General features: G+C 49.1%; 1 protein-coding gene across 4 annotated transcripts in view; it reads left to right on the top strand.

Moving 5' to 3' along the window:
- The window catches only part of LOC135908902 (uncharacterized), a 636,710-nt gene that overhangs the window by 510,425 nt on the left and 100,996 nt on the right, over positions 1-25,289 (top strand). For all 4 annotated transcript variants that reach the window (XM_070532480.1, XM_070532479.1, XM_070532481.1 and 1 more), the window contains 5 exons: positions 7,586-7,796; positions 14,636-14,887; positions 15,961-16,087; positions 16,616-16,819; positions 24,109-24,275. In XM_070532480.1, coding sequence (XP_070388581.1) covers positions 7,586-7,796; positions 14,636-14,887; positions 15,961-16,087; positions 16,616-16,819; positions 24,109-24,275 — 961 coding nt within the window. The remainder of the gene's footprint in view (positions 1-7,585; positions 7,797-14,635; positions 14,888-15,960; positions 16,088-16,615; positions 16,820-24,108; positions 24,276-25,289) is intronic.

Below are 25,289 nucleotides of genomic sequence, written 5' to 3'. Positions count from 1 at the left end.
CGTCTCTGCACCGCCGTCTAGTTTTTTCTTTATTAGCGAAGCTCGCATCGTATCGCTTCCTTCGCAGTCCTTCCTAGATCCTCCCTGATGTCCTGCTCCATTTTTGTTCTTCCACTCTTTGCGACCTCCTCGCCTGATCTGACAAGCGCGGTCTGGAAAGGGGACTAGTTAGTCCGAGCGGCGGAATGAGGGAGAACAGAATATATGGCGCCACGTGTGTACCTGAAACACTCGTAAGTTCTCGACACTTTTTCACGGCAACGCCTATGAGCTCTCCAGCATGACGGCCAAACTAGCACATGCGGCGGTTCTCGTAAAGCGAATAGTCGTTTAATAGCTTTTCCAGAGTCACGTGATCAAGACAGGGACCGTAGGACACCCACAGCAGTGCCTTCAATTCGGCCACTGAAGCAACAGATTAAATAAATAACTGATCTTGTCTCGAATAATTCTCGTAGTCACGCGTCGCTGTTATTGACGTCACAGCACTGCCATGCACGTAGGCGCACTTGTGCGATTGACGTCGACTCTCCGGCTGGGAGCGTGGCGCCCGCGAGGAGAAGGGCGAATGGCGTTTGGTTTCAGATTTTAAGTTCTTCCCGCGGTGCGTCGGGATGCATTACTTGGCAGACGCGATAGTTAGCGCGCACTACGTTTGTCAGCTCAAAACGGCCAGACTTTGTGACGGTTCCTTTAAACGTGTCGGAAGTGGCTCCATGGGTGTCGCTCGCTTGCTGAAACCGGTGTAACGAAAGCATGTGCTATCATAGTTTTGCAACCTTACTACCCACGCTGCTTACCTTGGTATGGTTGTGTAGAGGGAAAAAAAGAAGAAAAAAGAAAACGTTATTCGGCCATGCTGTGTCGTGGGCACAGGTGGCGCCGTTGTCGCAACAAGCATGACACCATCGGAGCTAAATTTAGCTTCGCGCTTGGCGTTTAGAGAGGCATAACTCGGCCGTACGTTTCTCCGCCCGAACAGGAAGGGTCGCGTTTGAGAGATCTCACTATGGCGGGGTCGCTACAATTTATCAAACTCAAATTCTCGGTTCGTGCTGTGCGAGACGGCGTCACTGCACATTGTAGTCGACATGGTGTGAGCACATGGGGAGACATTGTTTTTTGCGCGAAGAACAGATCGCCACGTACCTTTTCACCTCGTTAGTATAACGGCCATTGTAATCTGACCATAGCCTAGAGTTACTGGGTATGTCTTACCTTGGAAGCCATTGTTAGATACGGGACCTTTTCCTGAGCCTACTTCGAGTTCACCAGACCACATCGAATCGCGCCACACCTAAGTAAGGAACGCAGAAGCAGATCTACCCCGTTCCCGAGGCGCGGCACGTGCAACCGAGTTGGCGTCCCCCACCTCGTGAGCCGCAGGTGGAGCTATTCACTGCTTGACTCTTCCCGAAAGTGTAGCGGGAGCCTGGCACTGTTCCAGGTAACGTGGGTCCCGAGGCAAAACTTCTGTAATGCACCGCGAAGCCCTGGCAGCAATGCCCCCTTCCGCCTAGTGTGACGGCGCTTGCAAGCCAGCAAGGCAATACCGCAGAGAAAAGTAAGCCCTCGGACAATTAGAGCCCAAGGAGCGACCCTAGCGCCGGGTGTGACACAATCGCACGGGCGCCTACCATTGGCCGAAAATGACGACACCTGAGCGGGCTCGCCGATTGGCCGAAAATGGCGTCACCTGAGCGGGCTCCCCGATTGGCCGAACGTGACGTGTCTTCGAGACACCGAAGGACTTAAAAGCCAGAGACCGGGAGCAGCGGGAGCATTCCTTCATTCATCTCTTTCGAGCTTCTTGCCACGGGCCGCAGCGTCCGAGTTGCTGCCGGCCCGTAATGACTTTATTACTGCTAATTTCTTTGTACTCTCACTGTAAATAATGTAAATAAACCTCCAGTCTCATCTCCAACTCCTCCTCAGCCTCGGCCAACTCCCGCACCCAACAGCAAGGTTCAAAAAATCTGAGGGACAGCAATTGGTATTGTCCTCCAGATCCAACATCTGGTGGCAGCGGTGGGATCCTCTCCAAATGCAACACCATGTACAATAGCCGACACAGGCACTCCGCACGCGAGCACTGCGCAGTTCTTTTCTTCTTGGAAAAAGTGAACCGGGACAACTTTGCGCCGGAGGCAGCCAAGTGGCGGGGCACAGGAAGCGAGGAAACCCGTTGTCGCCGCGTTCTCGTCTGTCACTTTTTGCCGGCGGCAGCGAAACGCGTTTGCATAACCCGGTCTCGGTGCCTGGCTCTTTTAGTTCGTAGTTTACAAAGCGAGACAAAAGTTTGCGAGGCAAGTATTTATTTATTTATTTATTTATTTATTTATTTATTTATTTACAGACACTGTAAGTATATAAGAGACGTCACGCACGAGCGCTAACTGGGCGTCGCGTTCTTTTCTGGTCGCTAGCCTATTTTCAGATTTCCCTTCACTGCATTTCTCGTTCGATTTTTCTGTTCCTCCCGGAATCAATTTCAGCAGGGAACTCGCGTTTCTGATTACTTATTCCTCGTCTTTTAGCTGTTCGCGCTGGTTTTGCAGAACAAGAACGTAACATCCCCCCACACCCCTATCTCATACGCGTGTTTCTTTCATTTCGTTCTCGCCTAGCTCACCAGCTGCGAAATCCTCTCATCGCAGAGCCTCCGCTCTGACACGCCGCCTGGCTGAATTTTTTTACGATTATTTCTTTTTTTTTAGTTTCGTCTGCCTACCCCGTATATGTATATATTTTGCTCTCTGGAACTACTGGTTCTTTTTTATTTATTTATTTTTTTAATCGAACCGCCGCTTACTTTCGGTATGTGCCACTTCCTACCTCCAACGCACATAACATTTTGGGTTTATTTATGTCCAATTTCAAGAATGTTTCGTCGCCCACTTTCGCCGCTGCAGTTTTTTCGCGACTTCCTGCCTTTTTGACGACGACGACGACCGAGGCAAATTCAATCACGGTTTAGTGTCGCTGACGTCCTTCTGACATCGGTGCGCCCCGTGCGTTCCGACTGTATGTATATTCAAAAAAGGGAAGAGTAAATCGTTATAAAACGAAAGTGACGAAAACAGCGGCAGCGAGATGTTCGCTTTCTTTGTCACGTGTTTCCCTCTAGATCTCCCTCGCTTCGCAGGCATTCCGTTCGCGGTTGCGCTGCCCGCAAAACAGGAAAGTCTGAAGAACGGCAAAGCAAAGAGAATTTTGTGCCGCTCGCGCTGTTTCGGTTTCCTTTCTGATAGATTCACGTCGCTGTAGACTGAATCGTTTTGTTTCTCTTTATTTATATATTTATTATTTTTTTTATTTTTGGGGGGTCTTCTTCGAGGTTCGCGTCGCTCCTGTTTTACTTCTTCTTTTGTGACCGGCACGCGAACTTCGCGCGACTTTCACGGGCATCGAGATCTTTCTTTTTTTTTTTCTTCTTTCAATGTCACGCTCTTGTCGCTTCAAATTGCATTCGACAAACCGAAGCGCGACCCCCTAATCCGCTCAGTATCTCCGCATGTTTCGGGTTTTCGCGCCTCGCACCTCCTCCGAGAGCGTCTGTCGTTCCGCGTCTGCAATTGTGCACCGAGCCACTTGGACTGGGCGCACGTACTCACGTGCAGAACCTATGCCGGAATGAATGAATGAATGAATAAAACTTTATTTGAAACGGCTCTTCGTCCGTGCCGTCCGCCGCTTCGGTGCCAGCTTGTTGCGAGGAATATTAAGTACCCTGTCATTACGGCGTCTGTTTCTGTTATCTCTCTCTCTTTTGAGCGAGGAATCCACCGTCCGTGTTTACCTCGCAGATTCGGTTCCGGTGACTCTGTTTCACGATGTTTTCAGCTTTTTGTGTCAGTTTTGCTGCTCCTATTCGCACAGTGACTGTTTCTTGTCTTTCTTTTTGTTTGGTTTCGTTCTTGGCAGCTGAGAACAAAAAAACAAAAAAGAATGATGAAGCGACGAGTAAAGCAACGGGACGTCGACCCCCGGCGGTTCATTGCCGCTGGCGGTCGTGCTTCCCCGAATGTGTTGCGAGCTTCGCAACACAGCTTGAAACTTCAGTTTATCGATTGTTGTTTTCGTTTTCGCCGAACAAGTCGTTTCGGGAATCGCAGTTTCAGCATGAGGGTGATTTCTTGTTTCTACCCTGCGTTTTAGTGGCTGGAGGGTGAATCACTTTGCAGTGAATTGGTTCGAGCGAACACGTTTTATTTTTATGTTCCAACTCGGTCATTCTGTAACGTTTTCCTCAGTCTTGTAAGCCACTCGTACTGTTTCTACGTGCGTCTGCCTCAGCAAGGCGCTAACAGAAATAACTTCCCTGTCTTATCTTTACATTTATTTATTTTTCACCTACCATAAACATTCGTGTGGCATTACGTTTGATTTAACTTAAAAATTGGAGAGCTAATTTTTAACGCTATATCGTCAACGGGAGCTCCGTGTCGTAGAAAATCCGGTGTCGGCGTCGGTGGAGTTTTTAGTGAGCGAAAACTGCTGCGTGTGTTTAGGTACACGCATGTGCCACGTCTTGCTATATGACATGCGGCATATGCGGGTTATACTGTCACACCATTCTATCACTAAAATTCCTCATACATTCTTGGCTTACAAAATTACTTCTTGACAAAATTAGTCCTAAGAATTTTGAAAATGACAGTCCGCAAACAAATGTCATGAAACAAGACATCGACAGCGCACGCTTTTATGTTAAATCTGCTTAGACTGAAACAATAACAGTGCGAAAGAATAACAGAACCCTCGAACTGAAGTAATATTTTTTGGCGCGGCTGTGCACAATCTCCGTGATCTGCTCACGCAAGAGGCCGCGTTTGTATACCATAAAGGTCGCCTTTGCGCATAGCGTTAGCCGATAGCGTTTCCCGGTAAACATTATGACGTAAGCTGCAGTTGCCTGGAAGCGTGAGAAGCACTCAGAGATCTTTGGATGCTTTCGCGTTCCACTCTTAAAGGCGAAGCTTAAACGTCCTCCAAATGTTTTTCTTGTGGCTTTTGTTTTTGGTTTGAGTAATCGGCTACACTACGCAACGTTACAGAAGCTGTCTTAGTGCTGCAATGTTGTTCATTTTGCCTCGTGTCATTCCCATGCACTCACTTCAACTATTTACGTACTTCTTTGGCGATAAGACAAACCTTGACGAATTTCGCTTTAATTATGCGTTTGCGGGAATATAATTTAAGTTTCATTTCAGTACCGACTGCCGCATTTGTTGTTATGGGCTTCCCTCCAAGTTCGTTTCTAAATTTGAAAGAGAACTTTTGTCACTCGCTGACACACAGCTGACTCTCAGAGAGAAACATTTAAAATTACATTCTTGAGCGATTACTTCAGCTTTGACCTTGCTTACTACGGCGGCGCGAGCAAATCGAGCTTGTAACTTCTGCCTGCGCTCATGTGCTCTTGTTCTGATGTCCCCTAAATATTTGTTCGTCTTTTCCTTTTCTATAAGTATTCTGTTGTAACTGTTTGTACGTTTTTACGCCTTTTTTCGTCTTGTGGTGACGCAACTTTCCAAGTATTGGGAGTCGGGCGCCGCGGAGCATACAGCTAATTTCATAGGATATGAACGAGTACATCAACTTTGACAAAATGTTGTTGTGGGAAACACTCTTGTGGCAGCGTGAAGCTAAGTGACTTTCCCACCGACAGCGCCCACGTGTTCGCGCTGTTTTCACCAATCGCCGCAGCAACAACGACTTCTGAATGCACGCTTTTGCGAAGAACACGACGTGTTGCAAAGCATGACTGACCGCTGACCGCCACTATTTTGATGAGCACGAAGCATCGCTGCCTTGTGCTGAAGCGTCCTGCTTCCCTGTGCTTTTGCGAAGGGGCTGTCGTGTCAGTTAGGGTGTTCGTTGTGTGGATCGCTGGAAACGTGGATTCGCAAGGCGCTCGAGTTCCGCTCGAGTTCTCCCGGCACGGCGACGTGCCGTTTTCATTGCAACGTATATAGAGGCGAACAGTGCATACGCGAAAACACGCTCCTCTGTCGCCTGGAGCCCGTACATTTGGATAGCATGGGAAGCGGTCAGGTTAGTTGGCGTTTCATGTTTAGTGGACTTGGATTGGTCTCGCGAAGCCGCCCTTTCTTCTTAATCTGTTGACTCCGCGTCCCGAACTCTAAGTATAGCGCGCTCTGAATTTGCACAACAGTGCCCAAGAAATTTTTAGTATCCATATTTTGCAGCCGTTTTAATAAACTGCTGTAGCGAACAAAGTCAATTTAGGAAGAGTCGTCCACGCTGGCGCACGCATTCGACTAGTATATCTTGCCATAGTTTGAAACCTACTAATTTCTTTGTGACTGCTAAAATACCGCGTAAAATTTTAAATGCAAGTTATTTTTTACTCCTGCCACACGGCCACTTGCGAGCACGCAGTTGTTGATTCAGATCGATTACAAATTTACAATGCAGATCGGGTGCTACTGCATGTTATTTTTTAGCGTGATTGACTTCATTCACGTTAAAATTGCTCTGTGCTTCGATGGCGTTTGTGAGGTTCCAATCAAGATGGAAGTCAATGACCACCGAAAGTGCCGGCTTGATAGTGATGTGCGCTAAAATCGAAATGAATAAAAGTGTGCCTTTGCAAAATTATATAAGTGTGAATATCGCGACGCGTCATTTCACTTTCTCGTGGGTCACACGTTAACCACAATTGGAAAGCATTGAGTTATGCTAATGCTCACGCTTGTAGTGGGCGAGCACATTATTTGATGATGAAGCTAGTTACCCCCCACAGAGCCACGGTGCTTGGTTAGATCAGCGCCGAATTGAAGCGCTTTGCGTGTTTTTTTTTTTATAATGCGAACCATTCCTCTTTGAGTCAAACCAGCTTTCGTGGTGCATCTCGGCGTTTTCGTCGGCCGATGCCGATTAGAGTGCAGCCTAAAGATATCTGCCTGCCACTGGGTAACACTGGGTGTGTACAACTGGGGCCACTGCTTATGTGCCGTCGGAAGTGTGGCGCTCTTTAATAGACATCTTTGATGCCAAGTTTGGTCAATGGTTACCCCCCCAAAAAAACGCCTTCGTAGTGACATCAACTCGAATTGATGATTAATTAATTAATTAATTTATTTATTTATTTATTTATTGAACCTTCAAGGCTTTAAAGCAAAGGAGTGGAACGAAATACAGAGCATGTGCAGGTGACAGGTTATAATAATAAAAAAACATTTAAAACCCAGATTAACAAATGTATCCTTCAATAGTAGTTCTAAAAGCAAATGTATCGGTTGTGTTAACAATTGAGGCCGGCAGATGATGGCATTAATTGGTAGTTTTAGAAATAAATGAATAAAAACATAGGTTCGTGCGACAATGTGGAACGCTCAATTTATGGCGATGGCCAGTACGAGATTATATGTATGCAGGTTCGGACAAAAGTTCACTTCCTAATTCCGGATTGTAGTAATAAGTTTTCTGCAGCAGTGATAACTGTAGACTCTAAAAAAAAAATGTTTGGACTTAAAAAAAGAAGACGTTTTCGCACGTTTACCGTTCCCATACAGTCACCTCCCGCGGAGGCAGTGCTGACGGCGAGCATTTCTTTCAGAGGCGTCCCTGTGCGTCGGGCCGCCCGCTGCTGCAGAGACGTGCGCGCCCGCGGACGTGACGTTGCCCCTGGAGAAGCGGCTTCTGTTGCGCGCCTCGGTGGTGCCCGCCACGGAGAAGACGCTGCGCTTCCTCTGGTCTCTGATGCCGCAGCGAGAACGCTACGTCACGGACGCGGCCGCGGTGAACCTTCGCCCCACCGGGCCTGGAACGTGAGTTGTGCCGTGCGTCCACCTGCAGTAGGCTCGCGTCGCGTGCTTACTTAACGTCGCGACGATGCGGCGGTCGCGTCATCATCATCATCATCACCATCATCAGCCTGGTTACGCCCACTGCAGGGCAAAGACCTCTCCCATACTACTCCAACAACCCCGGTCATGTACTAATTGTGGCCATGCCGTGCCTGCAAACTTCTTAATCTCATCCGCCCACCTAACTTTCTGCCGCCCCCTGCTACGCTTCCCTTCCCTTGGGATCCAGTCCGTAACCCTTATTGACCATCGGTTATCTTCCCTCCTCATTACATGTCCTGCCCATGCCCATTTCTTTTTCTTGATTTCAACTAAGATACCATTAACTCGCGTTTGTTCCCTCACCCAATCTGCTCTTTTCTTATCCCTTAACGTTACACCTATCATTCTTCTTTGCATAGCTCGTTGCGTCGTCCTCAATTTGAGTAGAACCCTTTTCGTAAGCCTCCAGGTTTCTGCCCCGTAGGTGAGTACTGGTAAGACACAGCTATTATATACTCTTCTCTTGAGGGATAATGGCAACCTGCTGTTCATGATCTGGGAATGCCTGCCAAACGCACCCCAGCCAATTCTTATTCTTCTGATTATTTCAGTCTCATGATCCGGATCCGCGGTCACTACCTGTCCTAAGTAGATGTATTCCCTTACCACTTCCAGTGCCTCGCTACCTATTGTAAATTGCTGTTCTCTTCCGAGGCGGTTAAACATTACTTTAGTTTTCTGCAGATTAATTTTTAGACCCACTCTTCTGCTTTGCCTCTCCAGGTCAGTGAGCGTGCATTGCAATTGGTCCCCTGAGTTACTAAGCGAGGCAATATCATCAGCGAATCGCAAGTTACTAAGGTACTCTCCATTAACTTTTATCCCCAATTCTCCCCAATCCAGGTCTCTGAATACTTCCTGTAAACACGCTGTAAATACCATTGGAGAGATCGTATCTCCCTGCCTGACGCCTTTCTTTATTGGGATTTTGTTACTTTCTTTATGGAGGACTACGGTGGCTGTAGAGCCGCTATAGATATCTTTCAGTATTGTTACATACGGCTCGTCTACACCCTGATTCCGTAATGCCTCCATGACCGCTGAGGTTTCGACACAATCAAACGCTTTCTCGTAATCAATGAAAGCTATATATAAGGGTTGGTTATATTCCGCACATTTCTCTATCACCTGATTGATAGTGTGAATATGATCTATTGTTGAATAGTCTTTACGGAATCCTGCCTGGTCCTTTGCTTGACAGAAGTCTAAGGTGTTCCTGATTCTATTTGCGATTACCTTAGTAAATAGTTTGTAGGCAATGCACAGTAAGCTGATCGGTCTATAATTTTTCAAGTCTTTGGCTTCCCCTTTCTTATGGATTAGGATTATATTAGCGTTCTTCCAAGATTCCGGTACACTCGAGGTCATGAGGCACGGCGTATACAGGGTGGCCAGTTTCTTTAGAACAATCTGTCCACCATCCTTCAACAAATCTGCTGTTACCTGATCTTCCCCAGCTGCCTTTCCCCTTTGCATATCTCCCAAGGCTTTCTTTACTTCTTCCGGCGTTACCTTTGGTATTTCGAATTCCTCTAGGCTATTTTCTCTTCCATTATCGTCGTGGGTGCCACTGGTACTGTATAAATCTCTATAGAACTCCTCAGCCACTTGAACTATCTCATCCATATTAGTAATGATATTGCCGGCTTTGTCTCTTAACGCATACATCTGATTCTTGCCGATTCCTAGTTTCTTCTTCACTGTTTTTAGGCTTCCTCCGCTCCTGAGAGCATGTTCAATTCTATCCGTATTATACTTCTTTATGTCAGCTGTCTTACGCTTGTTGATTAACTTCGAAAGTTCTGCTAGTTCTATTCTAGCTGTAGGGTTAGATGCTTTCATACATTGGCGTTTCTTGATCAGATCTTTCGTCTCCTGCGATAGTTTGCTGGTATCCTGCCTAACGGAGCTACCACCGACTTCCATTGCACACTCCTTAATGCTGTCCACAAGATTGTCGTTCATTGCTTCAACACTAAGGTCCTCTTCCTGAGTTAAAGCCGAATACCTGTTCTGTAGATTCATCTGGAATTCCTCTATTTTCCCTCTCACCGCTAACTCATTGATTGGCTTCTTATGTACCAGTTTCTTCCGTTCCCTCCTCATGTCTAGGCTAATTCGAGTTCTTACCATCCTGTGGTCACTGCAGCGCACCTTGCCGAGCACGTCCACATCTTGTATGATGCCAGGGTTAGCGCAAAGTATGAAGTCTATTTCATTTCTAGTCTCGCCGTTGGGGCTCCTCCACGTCCACTTTCGGCTATCCCGCTTGCGGAGGAAGGTATTCATTATCCTCATATTATTCTGTTCCGCAAACTCTACTAATAACTCTCCCCTGCTATTCCTAGTGCCTATGCCATATTCCCCACTGCCTTGTCTCTAGCCTGCTTCTTGCCTACCTTGGCATTAAAGTCGCCCGTTAGTATAGTGTACTTAGTTTTCACTCTACCCATCGCCGATTCCACGTCTTCATGGAAGCTTTCGACTTCCTGGTCATCATGGCTGGATGTAGGGGCGTAGACCTGTACAATCTTCATTTTGTACCCCTTATTAAGTTTCACAACAAGACCTGCCACCCTCTCGTTAATGCAATAGAATTCCTGCACGTTACCAGCTATATTCTTATTAATCAGGAATCCGACTCCTAGGTCTCTTCTCTCCGCTAAGCCCCGGTAGCACAGGACGTGCCCGTTATTTAGCACTGTATATGCTTCTTTTGGCCTCCTAACTTTACTGAGCCCTATTATATCCCATTTGCTGCCCTCCAATTCCTCCAACAGCACTGCTAGACTCGCCTCACTAGATAACGTTCTAGCGTTAAGCGTTGCCAGGTTCATATTCTAACGGCGGCCTGTCCGGAGCCAGTGATTTTTAGCACCCTCTGCTGCGTCGCAGGTCTGACCGCCGCCGTGGTCAGTTGCTTCGCAGCTGCTGGGGACTGAGGGCCGGGGTTAAGACTAAGTTACAGGTGGTAGTTAAAACAAGGCGCGAAAGCAGCGGTTATGCTTGTTGTCCGCGTGCGATTTGAACGGGACTCAATGTATCAATGGATAGCGCGTCAAGGTGGGTTAACATACCAGACCTGTGCCGTCTACGCGGAGAGCGTCGAGGCCCAAAATTACTTTCTTAATAGCGAAGCTGTTATAACAGCCTTAGTTGGTCGATATTGTTTCGTGTCCGCGCGCGCTACCATTGATCACACAAGAATGTGAGCCGATCCCGGAGACAATCCAAAGAAGCGGGCCGCGCACAGTGTGCTGTTTCTCCAGGAGGCATCACATGGCTTCGTCAGGTGGCATCATCGCTTGACGATGACGCCATCGCATGACGTCACGTCTGACGCGATGGCATCATCAGGCGATATTGTGACGTGACGATGCTGTTATCACGTAACGTAACGTTTGACGTGACGATGTCATCACGCGCCCTTTGGCGTGATGACGTAATCACGTTTCATCATCACATCAAACGGGACGTCACCACATGGTCACATGGGTTTGGTACCATCGGATGTTAACGCCAGATGTTTCCCATCGTGGGCAATGTAATTATTTCGTTTTTATAAAAAATACCTCCTCAGCAGTTGTAGTGGCGCTCTCCCACAGCTTTGCTGGACATCCACTTTCGCAGGGCCGGCATGGCGAGTCTTTTCTTTCTTTAGTGGCACGAGCATCGAGTGACACTCTTGTTTCTTGCACAGCGCTCTCGGTTCACCTCCTGATAGGACCGAGGACGAAATTCAAAATAAATAAGAAAAATATAGTATGGTACTAAATTCATGCTTTCATTATAGATATTATATCAGAGCATAAGTTTAGTTACAAGTTGAATTACTGAGATAGCAAAGAGAGTTTCCTCTCTTTGCTATCTCTCTCTCTCTCTGAGCTACTGAAGTGTCTCGAGTAATTAGAATTAATTAGAAATAACTGATTACCGCACACAAAAACACAGAATCGAAGACTTTACAGACCCTCCTCGCCCTCCCTCGCTCCTCGCCCGCGTATCGTGCCAGGGGAAAGACGTTCGCTCGCTTAACCTAAGTAACACGAACGGCGAGGTGCGAATGCCACTAAGAGAAGCCCCAAGTCAAATATTACGGTCGCCTACTATTTATTTTTCTCTCTCTCTTTCTTAACATTCTGCAGACTTGGTCTGGTAGTTTTTTGCCATTTTGTGTTCTTGTTTGTTTCTTTTTCTCTCTCGCTATCTCATAGTGACTGCTTCTTGGTTTGCTGGATAGCGGGGTGTTCAGTGACAAAACTTGCCACACTTCATGGCTATAGTAAACAGTAACAACCGTCTCCACCTTGGTATGCGCTTAATGTTAGTCGGTGTGTTCCCTTTCTTTTTTTCCATTCATTTATCTAACACAAGAGGCTGCGAGTCGTTCTCTCTTATTTTTGTTTTGAATTCCGTTGTAATATTTGCTGCAGTTTTGCTTTAGTTCTTTCGGCGAGTCATCTTTCCCTTTCCGCACCATCTGCACCTTTTCCCTGAGTCGTTATAACCCCAGAAAGAACTCATTTTTCGTGATTACACACAATACGCAGAAACGGCACAGCTTATGTATGGGCAAGAAGTGAAAAGTCATGACAATTCCTGGTTCGCTTTTAGCGCGCTCATAAACTGGCTGCCGGACAACGCGCAAGTGCGATTTTTCATGGCGACTATGCTGGCGTTAGTAATATAGCTGTCGCATATACTCGGTGATGTAAATGTATTCTAAAACATCTTATCTGAAGTTTACCAATCGAATACTCCAATTCGAAACGAATGTGTTCGAGTAGTATTCGAAATACCAGATATTCGCACATTCCCGTGCCGTGAAAACGTTGTCGTGTAGGGACGCTTGAATTGCGCTTAGAGGACCTATCGGGATAGTTCTCTGCCGCCGATGCTTTGTCCACTTCGCTAGTACCACCCTGCTCGAAGTTGTGGCAGGAGAGGGAAAGTGAACGCCTGCTTTGCGAGTCTGCTTCCGACGCGCCTCTGCCTTCGTATCGCCAAGCTAGGAGAACGCGAATTCACTTCTCGCTTTCTTGGGGCATCTAAATATAGTTGCAAAACAGTGGTGGCGCATGTCTTGAGCCCTTGCGCCTCCAGTATGTTCCCGTTTTTCACTATTTGGTTGTATGTATATTTTCTCTATGCTTACTTTTGCCCAGTTAACTCCTTTCGAAATTGTGTAGCTATGGAGTGATGAAGGTTCTGCTTCGTTTATGTATTCCAATGTCGCAGCTTCAACCCAAAAGATACTCATCGATAGCGATAGCGAAGTATTAGCCAGTTTCACGTAGTTAAGGCTCGTAGTTTAGTACACGGTATAAATTGCAGTGAACATTCGCTTACCAGCTAAACAAGCACGGTGTTACGCTCGCAGACAAACATGAACGGCTCTCATTCACTTACCGCGACCGGTCGCAGTCACAACGCCAGCATGGTGACCAGCGCCGGCAGCGGATAGCTTGTCTCAAAGCGAACGCTTCGTGGTGCCGCTCGCTTCGCCATTTCAACCGTGTCACTTCACTGAAACTCGCATCACGCGACCTCCAAATACTTGGTGCGCGGTAGGAGAGCACGCACGAAGCCACCAGCCATGTCGGCTCGCCTTTGCGTGTGAACCTCGCACTCGGCCGGCAGCAAGTTGCCTCCGGCATGCGGCGCGCGGGATGCGTATGTGCCGCCACGTGGGTAGTCGCGGCCGGGCTAGAGCCTCAAGCCTGACGGTGAGGAAACGCGAGCTCGATCACGTGACCTCCAACATTGGCCGCGGTCACCATTTCTCTCTGCTTGCCCTCGCATGCTCTCTCTCGCACCCTGAGCACATCACGTGACCACCAGCATACTGTGTGCGGACCCTTTCATTGTTTTCGCATGTGAACATTATACGCAACAGAATGGAAGCGACGACGGCGGAAAATGGTGATTGCGCTTAATCGCTGTAGGAATAACATTCTTTATCGACCATGCTGTCGTGTCCTTCTTGCTGCGTTGACCAGTATTTTGACCGCCCAGTTCGTATTCGCTTTAAAACCTCAAGGGCTGTCATGAGAAACGCTTTAAAGATGTGACGCGCGACTTGAGCGTCGGCACCTACTCGGACCGCGGCAGTGTCTTGGCTTTACATTGCGCGCCTTCAAGGCGTTCTTGCATTATCCAGCCATCACTGTGTCTCAGAATAAGTTTTTTGCTGGTGCATTTGGCGCGCCTGTTGGTATTAGCGTGTAGGTGCGTGTGTGTATGCGTCGATGTGTGTGTGTTCCTTTTTATTGATTTTTCTCTCACTTCCTTTTTTACATTTTTCACCATCTCACCGAGAATAGCATGCGAAGCATGTACCCAAACTTCTCCAAATGCCATTAAACAGTTTTATTTTTTCGCTCTCTCTTCGTCATTTCAATCCTTCCACGGCAACAAACACCACCGTGGGCGCGATGACGTCAGAACAATTGTGGTTCGAAAGATCATTCTCACGACCGAGGATTAAGGCCAAGTGTCTACATAGCAGCGTGCGCGACGCTCGCTGTATGTCGCTATAAGTATGCCGGCAATGAGCGCTGTAGAGAAAGACAAAGGACAACATATTCGCGAAGGACTGGCGCCGCAATTCACAAGCTGTAGTTCTTGTGGAACTAAAGCGAGTCTCCTAAGCAAACGCAAAAGTGAGAGTGGCGCTAAGCGTGCTTCTCCGCGTGGAGAAACACGCGTGAAGTGCCTTCATACGCAGCTTACTTGTTTCCTCCTCTATCCTCTTGCAGCTACGTGGTCAGGGTAACCTGCCAGAATCACGTGAGCTCTGTGTCGTCGCCAGAGCTGGCGCTTCGTCTTGTCGAGCGGGTGACCAACCTGAACGGAATCAACGTCCTGGGACCGGTGCTGGTGGCTCGGCCTACGCGCCTGCGAGCTGTCTACGCGACGGGCAGCAACCTGACCTTTTCGTGGAACTTTGGAGACGGCAGTGATCCGGTCTCGGTCACCGCCGGACCTGAGGTGTCGCACACGTTCACCAGGTGCGAACAGGGTTACTACGTTAGCTGTGTAGAAAGGCGTCAATTGAAAAGCAGTCCTGTCCTGTCCCAGGTTCTTCGGGTCGCCGCTAACGCTTGGCGCATGCGCGTGGCAGCGTCAGCTGTTAAGAGCTAAGCCACCTTAGCGTAGCGGAATCGCACGGGTAATTTTCTAACTCACTGTTGAGCCTGAAAAGAAGAGAGAAAAGGAAAATAGAATACCTTGTCAGAAGAGGCCTCGATTTCAGGAATCTAACCTGGGACTCTTAGCGGAGGGAAAAATCTATGATGTTCAGGTTCACGTGCGTGCCCTAAGGCTCTTTACCCGTATTCTGCCGCAAGGCAAACTGTGGGGAAAAAAATGACGTCCGAGATTACGAGCAAAGATTAGCCGTACTAAACAAATGTGCTTGGAGGTGCTGGGATAGGAGCAAACCAGCCTACAGACTACGGGCACGTTACAAACAAGTTCCGCAGGCCACTTATGCAGATTCTTTACGGAGACGGCCTGTAAGCACTTACGTGTAATATGCCGTGTGGAAACACACGTGACAAACTAGCATGTTACATGCACGCACGTAATAAAAGTAGGAAAACGCCCTCGCTTTTTCTAGCGCTAAGGTCGAAACATCCGCTGCTCGTGTTTCGGAGCTTCTTTACTGCCTTTGCTATTACAATAACGGTCTTTCCATTGCCATAACAGTTCTAAAGGCAGTCCAGATGAGTTTTCGCCGTCAGGGTTGCCGTGAAGTTCCTGATGACGTCTAAGCGTTATAAGAACCTGTCGCTCCCCGCGCACCATATTTTCGGGGTACGAGGGAATTAATGCGTGCCGGAATGAGGCAGTATCAGGGTGGCTTGATGCACACCGTCTTGCGGCGCGTCCAGTGTTGGATGTCACACGGTTTCGAGGTCCAAGAGCTTCATATAGAGCAGAAAAAGAAAAGAGTACGTCCGTGTTATACGATTACTTGTTTAACCTCTCTGCCTTCTATTTTTCTGTCGCTCTCCGGCTTCCTGTTCAGTCTGCGTGCTTACCACACACACTCTCTCGTTCTTGAATTTCGTTTGAACAGGGTGCGAGAGTACTGGATCAAGGTTGTCGCCTACAACGCCTTCAGTCGCGCCGAGTTCGAGACGAACGTGTTCGCGACGCAGCAGCCCTGCAGCAAGCCCGAACTGCGCCTCCACCGGTACACGGAGGTGAGTGACGCATAACTTATCTAGGTTGTATATGCAAGCAGCTCAGACGTATACCAGCGCAGTAATGACTTCTCCAATACCAGAACTCATTCTGGCTGCGCCATAGAAGGACTGCCGCTGTGCAGCGCAGCCAAGCACACCAATCTGAAATTGCTTCTGCGTGCGACAAAAATACGTAACGTTTCGACGGCAGTACGTTCCAAGATATGGCAAGGATTCCTATTACTAGGGCAAAAAGCAAAAATTGATTGGTTTCGATTTTTTTTTCAGCTGGAAAACTATTTGCACAGAGGTGCGTTTGGAGTCACATTGCGCCTTCACTTGGTGCCACGGCTTACAAAAATTGAGGAGAGAGTGGGAGGATGTAATCATGTTAACAATTTGTAGTCCCTAGTATATAACCTATAACCGACTGAAACTACACTTTGGATCAATATAAAATAGTGTCGGTCATTTTTATAAAACGGGTTGTGTTTTCCTTTTACTCTTCCCTATCCCGCTTTTTATTTCCCTTCCGTCCGATAATAGGTCCGCTTCAACGAAACCGTGTACGTGGAGGCAGCCGTCGGTACATCGTGCCCTATCTCGGCCAAGATCAGGTACTCGTGGACCGTCCTGAACGCGACAGGGTCGCACGTCGTCTTAGAGCACAGTGGTGGCGCCCTCTCCCGGAAGGACCTGCTCCTGCCTGCGGGAACGCTGCCCGTAGGCCGGTACCTGCTGTCGCTCAAGGTGAGACGTCGTGACAAACTGTAGAGCCATGCTGGATCAGACGGAAACTCGTCTTTTCGGTGACGGGGACTATTTTAATACTGTAAAAGAAAGAAACAAACAATTAGCCGGTGCGCGAAGCATGTCGGATGTGGCGAGAAGTTGAGAGATAGAGGAGGAAAGAGAAAAATGGAGACGAGGTCAATACTGTGCGCGGGACTTTGTGCGAAAGGAAAGCTCAACAAAACACGTTTCGCCCAAAAAGATGAAACATTCATTGCGATAGCAAATGCGTAGACAGCTATACGAAGTAAGGATGGTAGCTTTATCGGCCGTATGAAATTGTACACATTCGCTTATTGTTTAAATCAACCAGCATGGTGTCAGCGCGCGCAGGCAAACATCAACACATCACGCTCGATGACCGCGGACACTCGCCGTCAAAACGCCGGCGTGAAGAAGCGCGACAGCAGTAGCGAGCGAAGTGACCTCCGTACTGTGTATCACTTCAACGCAAACTGGGCGGCAAGAACGCAGCACGCACAAAGGTGTGAGCTGCCGTCGCGGCTCAGGCGCCGACGCATATTGCTTTCCAGAAAAAGAGAGAGCGTGGCCGCGCAATACGCAGTTGCTGCCCCTGCTACCTCCTCTCCCCCGGGGCCTTTACGGAAAACGGCGTGTTTCCTCCCCGATTTCCTCCCTTGCGCACGCGAGATTAGCCGCTATCGTCGGCTTTCCTCGCGCTCTTTCACTCGCCCCTACAACATGCGGCGAGCGGCGATGATGTTATCGCCCTTAGACTTTATGCGGAACATCACGGCGACGGCGTCGACATAAGTGCGCCTGGAGAGTCCATATACTTGCCATCGCAATAAAAGGAGTAAGAAAAAGGACACCTGTGCACTAGGCGGCATTCGGCACGGCCGGACGGATCATGTGTCTGTTCGCCTGATCAATAGCTTCGTAACGGAGCGCCTGCGGGACAACCTGCGGAGTTCTTTATGACTGCGGGGGGTGTTGCGCTGTCGCCGCGCCGCTACGAAACATTAGGGAGAATTATTTTAGGGCGCCCAAGTGTTGAGGGACGTAAGCCACCGGGCTTACAAAAAAAAAAGTGAGGCGAACATAAAGAAAGCGCGTAGTGTCTACAATGGAGCTTGTGCGTAACCCCTCCCCCTCCTCCCCCCTTTCCCAACGCTTGGTGGGTTCGCCTGCTATTCTAAATGTCTTTATTGACTTTGACCGTTGCGAGCTTGAAGACTGGGTGTAACGATGCATGCTCGACGCTGTCGCCATTTATAAATGCTCGATGTTTCAAGAATGAAAGCCTACTGTTAGCCGTCCGCGGTGGCATAGTGGATGTGGCGCTGTGCTGCTAAACGCGAGGAGGTCGGGGGTTCGTCCTCCGGTGTGCAACGTTAAATAAACTTGATCGAACTTTATCTGGAGCCCTCCATTTCAGCGTCACTCGGAGCGATCGTATGGTTTGGGACGATAAACTGAATCTATGAGCCAATCAATCTTCATATTGTCATAACCAACAGTGACAGGGCTAATCGCCGATTATAATTTATGCCAGCAAAAGATCTGTCACAGTTAATGGTAATAGCATTATGCCACAAAAATATCGACTCATTATCTTTGTGCTGACAGGTCGCGCATTAAGGGATTTCTAAGGTGAAATGGCAAGGTCAAGCTTTTCGTTGATATAACTTTGTAATGATACTCCCTACATCATGCCGAAATCATTGCCGTAAACGGTTGCTTCTATGAACTGGGGGGACATACCAGCTTGTAACATACACGCCTCCATAAGCCGACTCTTTCTAGTTGCCGAACCAATGCTGATAACGTTTCTGTGCAGTCTTTCGCAGGCGCAGGCAGGTTTTCGTTGTCACTAGCCTCCCGAGTCAGTGGAAGCTGCGTCTTGCGTCTACCAGTCATGATCGCTATCGCACTTGTCCCTATACTGTTTCCCCTGCTCCTAGTCGTCAGAACGCGTTTTGATAAGCCTCGATGGCACTCGGTACAGCACCAGAGCAAGTATCGCAGCTTGCACTCCAGCGCCAGAATTTAAACTCTCTACTACGTACAATACGTCTTTGCCGAGTTTACAGTCACGTCCTGGTACGCTCGGGTGTCTCGCGTTCCGCTGGTAGCACCCTTGCGATGACGATGAATCACATTGTAGCCCTGTCAATCAAAGCCGAAACTAATCACGTGTTAAATTAACGAGAAGGGTGCTTTGCTTGTTTTTGATGAAGAAATTACGGCCACTGACCAAGTCAAGGTGAAAAAACACGCAGAGACGTTTCGGGACCCGTACGGGTTCCTGATCACAGTTCCTTGATCACAGACTGTGATCAAGGAACCCGTACGGGTCCCGAAACGTCTCTGCGTGTTTTTTCACCTTGACTTGGTCAGTGGCCGTAATTTCTTCATCATCATGTTACCTGACGAGACGAACTTTCGTCGAACTCTTGACTACTTTGCTTGTTTTTCTTTCTTCCGTCCTGGCGCTCCGAAAAGAAAGTGCATCGGACGAAATGTTGTCTCGCAGTGTACAGGAAACGCAACATAGTGCTTCTCTTCTGCCCGTAACAATATTGAAGGCGGTCGAATCTACAAGCAGGCTTATGCAAAGAGAGAGAGGGGGGGGGGGGGGAGATTGCGCAGACTCGCTCGCTCACACGCGTGCATAGTTGTTGGCGCAGCGAAAGCGACATCGAATGAAGAGAAACAAAAAGAAGCAGCGCAAACGTCGTCGTCCTCTGCGCGCCGCTGTTCCGGACGGCACTCGTCCTCATCGTCGTCGGCCGCGGAAGCGAGCGCCTCGGGGCTGCGGAAGCCGTGGCGCATACGCTATCGCGCAGCGGGCGATTAATTGCGTTTGTTATTAATTCAGCCGTTCCATTCGCTCCTGCTTCCACCCCTCGCCGTCGTGCCATCTTTCCAGCTCGTCCAGAGGGGAAGGAAATGGCGCATCTCTTCGTCATTAATCACGACGATGACTCCTCTCTCTGCTTCTGTGCTTCTCGCTTTTTTTTAGCGACCCACTCTTCCCGAGGCTCACTGTCTTTCCCCCCTTTCCCTGCCGTGAGATTATTCTTCGTGTCCCTTCTCACTCGTCAGTCGCAATGTCACCGTCTCTCTTCCCTGCGTCTTTCTGCGGCGCTCTCTCTATCCGTTAGCTCCTCCTCGGTTAATTCGTCACTTTGTTCGTGATTTTTTGCGCCACTCTCGCTTCATTCGCGTCGCTTTGTCTTATTCTCCTTCTCTCGCCCTTCTCTCAATCCTCGTTTGTTCCTTATTGACGTTTGTGCTGCGTTCATTGGCACGGATAAATGCTCCGCGCTCGCATTTATCTCCCTATTCGGCCGAACGTGTCCTCCCCTTCCCTCGCGCTTGATTCGATTCGCGGCGGCTTATTCGCACCTAAGCCACTGTCTGTTTCTCTTTCGCCTCCTTAATACCTCGTTATGCTCGTTCTTGTTGCCCGCATTTAGCGGCTGCGCAGATGCCTTATCTCGCGCGGGGGCTTCTGCGGGACGTGTTTGTATATATATATATATATATATATATATATATATATATATATCGCGCGCGCGCACCGATCGGGGCCCGACGAGCCCCGCAATTACTATGAGCGCCGCGGTACCCCTTGTGTACGCGTCGGGCGCTGTCTGTTTGCTCTCACAGCTGCCGATGCTCCGCTCCGCCGTATTCCCGAGGCGGCTTTTGCTGTCGCGTCGCGACATTTGTCACGGCACAGATAGCAGCAGTGCAACGTGGGGGGGGGGGGGGGGGGACACTCCGTGAAGCTAGGCTTTCTGCCCGACGAGACGGGCGCGCGCGATACGCTCGGTTGTCGCTGCGCCCATCGGTCGCCCTTGTGTTTATCCATCACTTTCGTGCTCGTGTTTCGTCGGTCGCGACTCGGCTGTTGACTCCGCTGACGCGAGCTCTTCGTGCCTAAAGAGCCGTGCGCGAGAGATGGGCCAATGGAATGTCTGGACAGGACGTTTCTTGCTCTGTAGTTCGTGTTCTTTTCCTATTTCTGTCTTTCCTTGTATAATATTATTTTTGTTAGTGCGCGCCAGTGCACGTATCTAGAATGAGTGCGTCTGTGCAGCCGGCAATGCAGTTCCCGCTGTCATTTCCATTCGCTATAGCGGTCTTCTCTTAGCCGCGTTCTCTTCCCGCATTTGGCGGTTCGTCCGACGCGTGCGACCGACAGTGTGAAAGAAGATCACACCAGAGCGCCGAGCGGCGCTCTTGTTCTATTTATCATCATATCGTGTGCAGTGCATGGCACGCCGCTGTACTGCAGATCACCTCGTGTTCCTTGATCGCGTGTTCTCTCTCCTTCGCCTGTGCTGAGAAATATGAAGTACAGTAATTCACAGCGATTGTTTCAGGCCTACAATGTAGCGAGTGTGAGCCCTGTAGGCACTGAGAAGCACGATCGAAAACGCGTGCGCGTATTGGAACGAACCATTTGATGTTCCATGTACGAGTACACCTTGCGTTATCTCTTGCGTTTCACTTGCGATATGTGTCCATACAAAACGCAGAACAGCGTGCGTTTCAATAAAGAACAAGCTCGAAACAAGCATCCGAACCATCAGTAAAGCGTTGCATACTTCCCTCAGCAAATGTAGTGGCGGTTTTGCAAGAGCTTCGCGAAATTAACCTTAGTTCACCTATCATCAAAGGTCGTGGGTTCGACTCCCATCAAAGGTCGGGGGTTCGAGTGCCTCAATTAACTGTGGTTTATTAAGTTCACATTAATTTACACCAATTGTCGTGGGTTGGACTGCCGTAATGAATTCTGAACCTGCCTTATCATGTTCGCTATCGGACATGATCAGCGAACGACCGATGAGGGTTGATAGGGGTTTATATCGATCGGATCAAGTTCCGTAACATTGATAATGACACTGGGCTGCGTGGAGACGAGCAAGCGGCACAATGCTTACGCATGCTTAGAAAACTACCAGGAGTGTTTCTGCGTGAATTTTAACTTGAGTTGCATTAGTCAATTTAATAAATTTTTGATTTTGCACTTTCTGCTTTAACTGAATAACCTTGGCTTCGAAACCCCAGAAGATATACTGGCGAGCGCCGGAGCGCCTTAAATAATTTTTTGTGTTATATAGTCATTCTACGAACCAGTTACGGTTTCGTTTCCCAGTAGACGCATGTCATGACGTCATGACACAGACGGCCGTCAGGTGGCAGCAGATTGTTCTTGACGTTCTGTAGCTCTCCCTGGCTTGCTCGGTCGCCTGATATGATGCTACATCGGGCCGCGCAACGGATAGCAGCAAGGAAGACTACCGAGTGAGCCAGAGGGTCCGCCAAACGTCAAGGTGATGTAGGGGTTGGAGGACGGACTTCGGGATGAAAACAAACTTGAAAGGGTTTTATTTTACATTATATACAGAGAGGTGAGAGTCAAGTAACAGTCGTACAGTCATTAGGGCCGGCAGCAACTCGGACGCTGCGGCCCGCGGCAAGAAGTTCGAGAGAGGTCAATCAGGGAATGCTCTGGTCTCTCTGGAATGCTTCTTTTAAACCCTTCGAGGACTGGAAGTCGCGGCATGTTCGGCCAATGAGAGAGTCCGCTCAGATGACGCCATTTTCGGCCAATGGTTGGCGCCCGTGCCGCGGTGCCACACCAGGCGGCTCCCTGCGGTCTTGCCTTCTGACTTGCAATGCGCTCTTCAAAGGCGGAGGAGGGGCCCCATTGTCCGAGGGCTCACCTACTCCCGGCGGTACGGCCCCGCTGTGGTAGCAAATGCCTTCTTCAAAGGCGAAGAAGGGGGACGATTGGGCTCCATTGTCCGAGGGCTCCTTCTCCTCCCGGCGGCACGGCTCCACCGGCGGCGTACGAACTTGTTGGCACGTGAACTTGTTGGCTCGAGCGCTCCTCTGGAATGTGCTGCGATTCGATGTGGTCCGGGGAACTCGAAGTAGGCGCAGGAAACAGCTCCATATCTAACAGTGGTCAGGATGCTTCCGTGTGACCAGCTTCCGTGTCGTGACAAATCAATGAGGGTAATCATATATTGGCTTGTTGGTATGGCATCTTGTACTTTGGTAGCTCAGGCATAACGACGGGTCACACACAAAGGCGCATTATAGATAAGACATAGCGCTTTGTGCTGTCTAATGTGCCTTTCTGTGAGTCCGGTTGTTCTGCCTGGTCTACAATAAAGTAGTCGCTGTCATGACAAATACCTACTGGGAAACGAAATCAAAACCGTCTCGTAGGAAACCTATTATCGTCTAATTATTCCGAGCGCTGTAGCGTATATTTTTTTGGGGGGGAAGGGGGGGGGGGGGGGTTCGAGGCCAAGGATCTGTATTTAACAGAAAATAATAATGGTGGTGGTGGTGAAAACTTTATTTTTGTCCCGCAAGTTAATAGGGTGGGCTTCATCTTGCCTGGGCGTCTGCCACGAGCCCTTGGGCTCGTGGAAATATTGGATAGTTTCACCTGAAGAGCGAAGCATTGAAATCGATGTCAAGGTTTAGCTTTGCGCGAAAGCTCCTCAGATGGCGTTATAAAAAAACGCGGGGTCGACATGTTGGCAGCGACACAGGATGCGAGGCAACAGAATTAACCCTGGCGGCTATATGCAGTAGGCGTCTCACAACGCAGGGGCATTGAGGAGGAGCGACTCCATCCGGCGTTGCAGGCGTCACGCATCAGTGGTGCACGAGGCGAGACACAGGGAAAAGCGTGAGCGTAAACTTGCAGCGTGAAGTGCACTGTCAATTCCACTCAGACCGCTGTGTGCACCACGGTGTTATACATGCAGATATAGCTGCACAGCACAACGTTCATGCCAACAGCGGAAGGCATAACGCTGCCCTGGCTATGCTCATGAGTCGGCTGAGCGAACCATAGAGTTTGTCACTTAGTGAGAAACTCTATGGAGCGAGCGATCGAGGTGCGTCCACTTGGCTTCCTCGCTTTCGCAGCCAGACTCACCTCTGGAAACACAGGCTTGCGAGAGCGAAGGTGACGTACGCTGCGTCGCGGCGGTGCCCTCTCCCCTCACTCAACACCTGGCGCGCTACTGCGGCAGCGCCCGTTCGCCCGCTCTGCTCCGTCGAGGCGCGATCGTGACGTGGCGCCGCAGCCGTAGGCACCGCTTCGCTGCTACAGACGCCGGCACTTTTCGCTCAGTGGGCGCTTTGACGCCTTCGCATCGAAACAAACGGCAGGTCAGAAATTTCACGATTGTGCTCTTCTAAGGTTCCGTAGTTTGTGACCGATCTCGTTGTTCTCCCACGTGCAGGTCCGCATGATGCCCACGGCCGTGTACGCCGTCGCGAACGCGACATTGGCCGTCGTGCCGCCTCCGGTCAGCTTCAGCATCGCGGGCGGCTCGTGGCGAACCGTCGGCCCGTCTGCGATCGTCATCCTCGAGGCCGAGGTCTACCCGCCGGACCTCTCCGACTACATGTGCGTGGGCGACCCCGCATTCGTGCTCGTGCTGCAGGAGGTTAATGGAAGTCAGCAAAGCACGTTACGATATAGCGAAGTAATAACGATAAAGAAGTAAACAAAAATATATAAACCAAATAATAATAAACAACAGGCATTGAATGTTTAAAATATATCCACTTTGAAAGCGACTTTAGCAATACAAAATCTAGAAGTCGTCGACAAATGTTTTTGGAATGCAAAACTCGGGGAAAATGAAATACGACGGCGAATCAGAAAGTATTTGGCCCAGTTTTTTATTAGCCAAAATAAGGTGCATACTGGTAATTACAAATATACGCATTATTCTACGTACCTTACACTATCTTTCCACACAGTGCCCACAACGGTTCAGAAGTTTGCCGCATTGCAGCACTGAATTTGAGATAGAATTTGTCCGACTGACGTTGGAAACGCCGTCGGACTGCTGCTGTCTTGGCTTCGTCGTTACACGTGAATCGCTGTCCTTCCTGGAACTTCCTCGGCGTACTTCTCAAAGCGAGGCACCTTCCCCCATACGTGGGCTGCATTTCCCTGTGGATTTCGATGGGCGTTCGTCCTTTAGCTCCATAGAAAACAAATTACACTTCGTTGCTCGTACACCGTGGACGTGCGAAGCATAACCGCCATCTTCAACTACTGAAAGCAGCGCCTAGCTGCGGAGCTACCGGCAGATAAGGCCGGGCCGGTGCAAGAAAGGTCTACCGCTGGGAATTGATGTGTTCACTTCGTATTTAAAGCCCTAATTTGGCAAAAAATATAGAGGCAAAGATTTCTGATTCGCCCTCGTATACGTGAATTTTTAGGTTCCTCTTAGGTTTCTTGCGATGTGTTCATTCAAACAAAAATTAATTCATTTCTATGTGCTTGTGTGTGCATTTGTGTGTGTGCATGTGCGTGAGTGCATGTATGTGTCAGCGCGCGCGTGTGCGTGCGGGTGTGTGTGCGTATGTGTATGTGCGTACATGTGTGTATGCGTGCACATGTGTGTAT

This window comes from Dermacentor albipictus, chromosome 1 (assembly GCF_038994185.2).
Source record: "Dermacentor albipictus isolate Rhodes 1998 colony chromosome 1, USDA_Dalb.pri_finalv2, whole genome shotgun sequence".
NCBI classification, from domain to species: domain Eukaryota; kingdom Metazoa; phylum Arthropoda; class Arachnida; order Ixodida; family Ixodidae; genus Dermacentor; species Dermacentor albipictus.
Note: the sequence above shows the minus strand (reverse complement) of the source record. Positions and strands in the feature narration are given on the sequence as shown.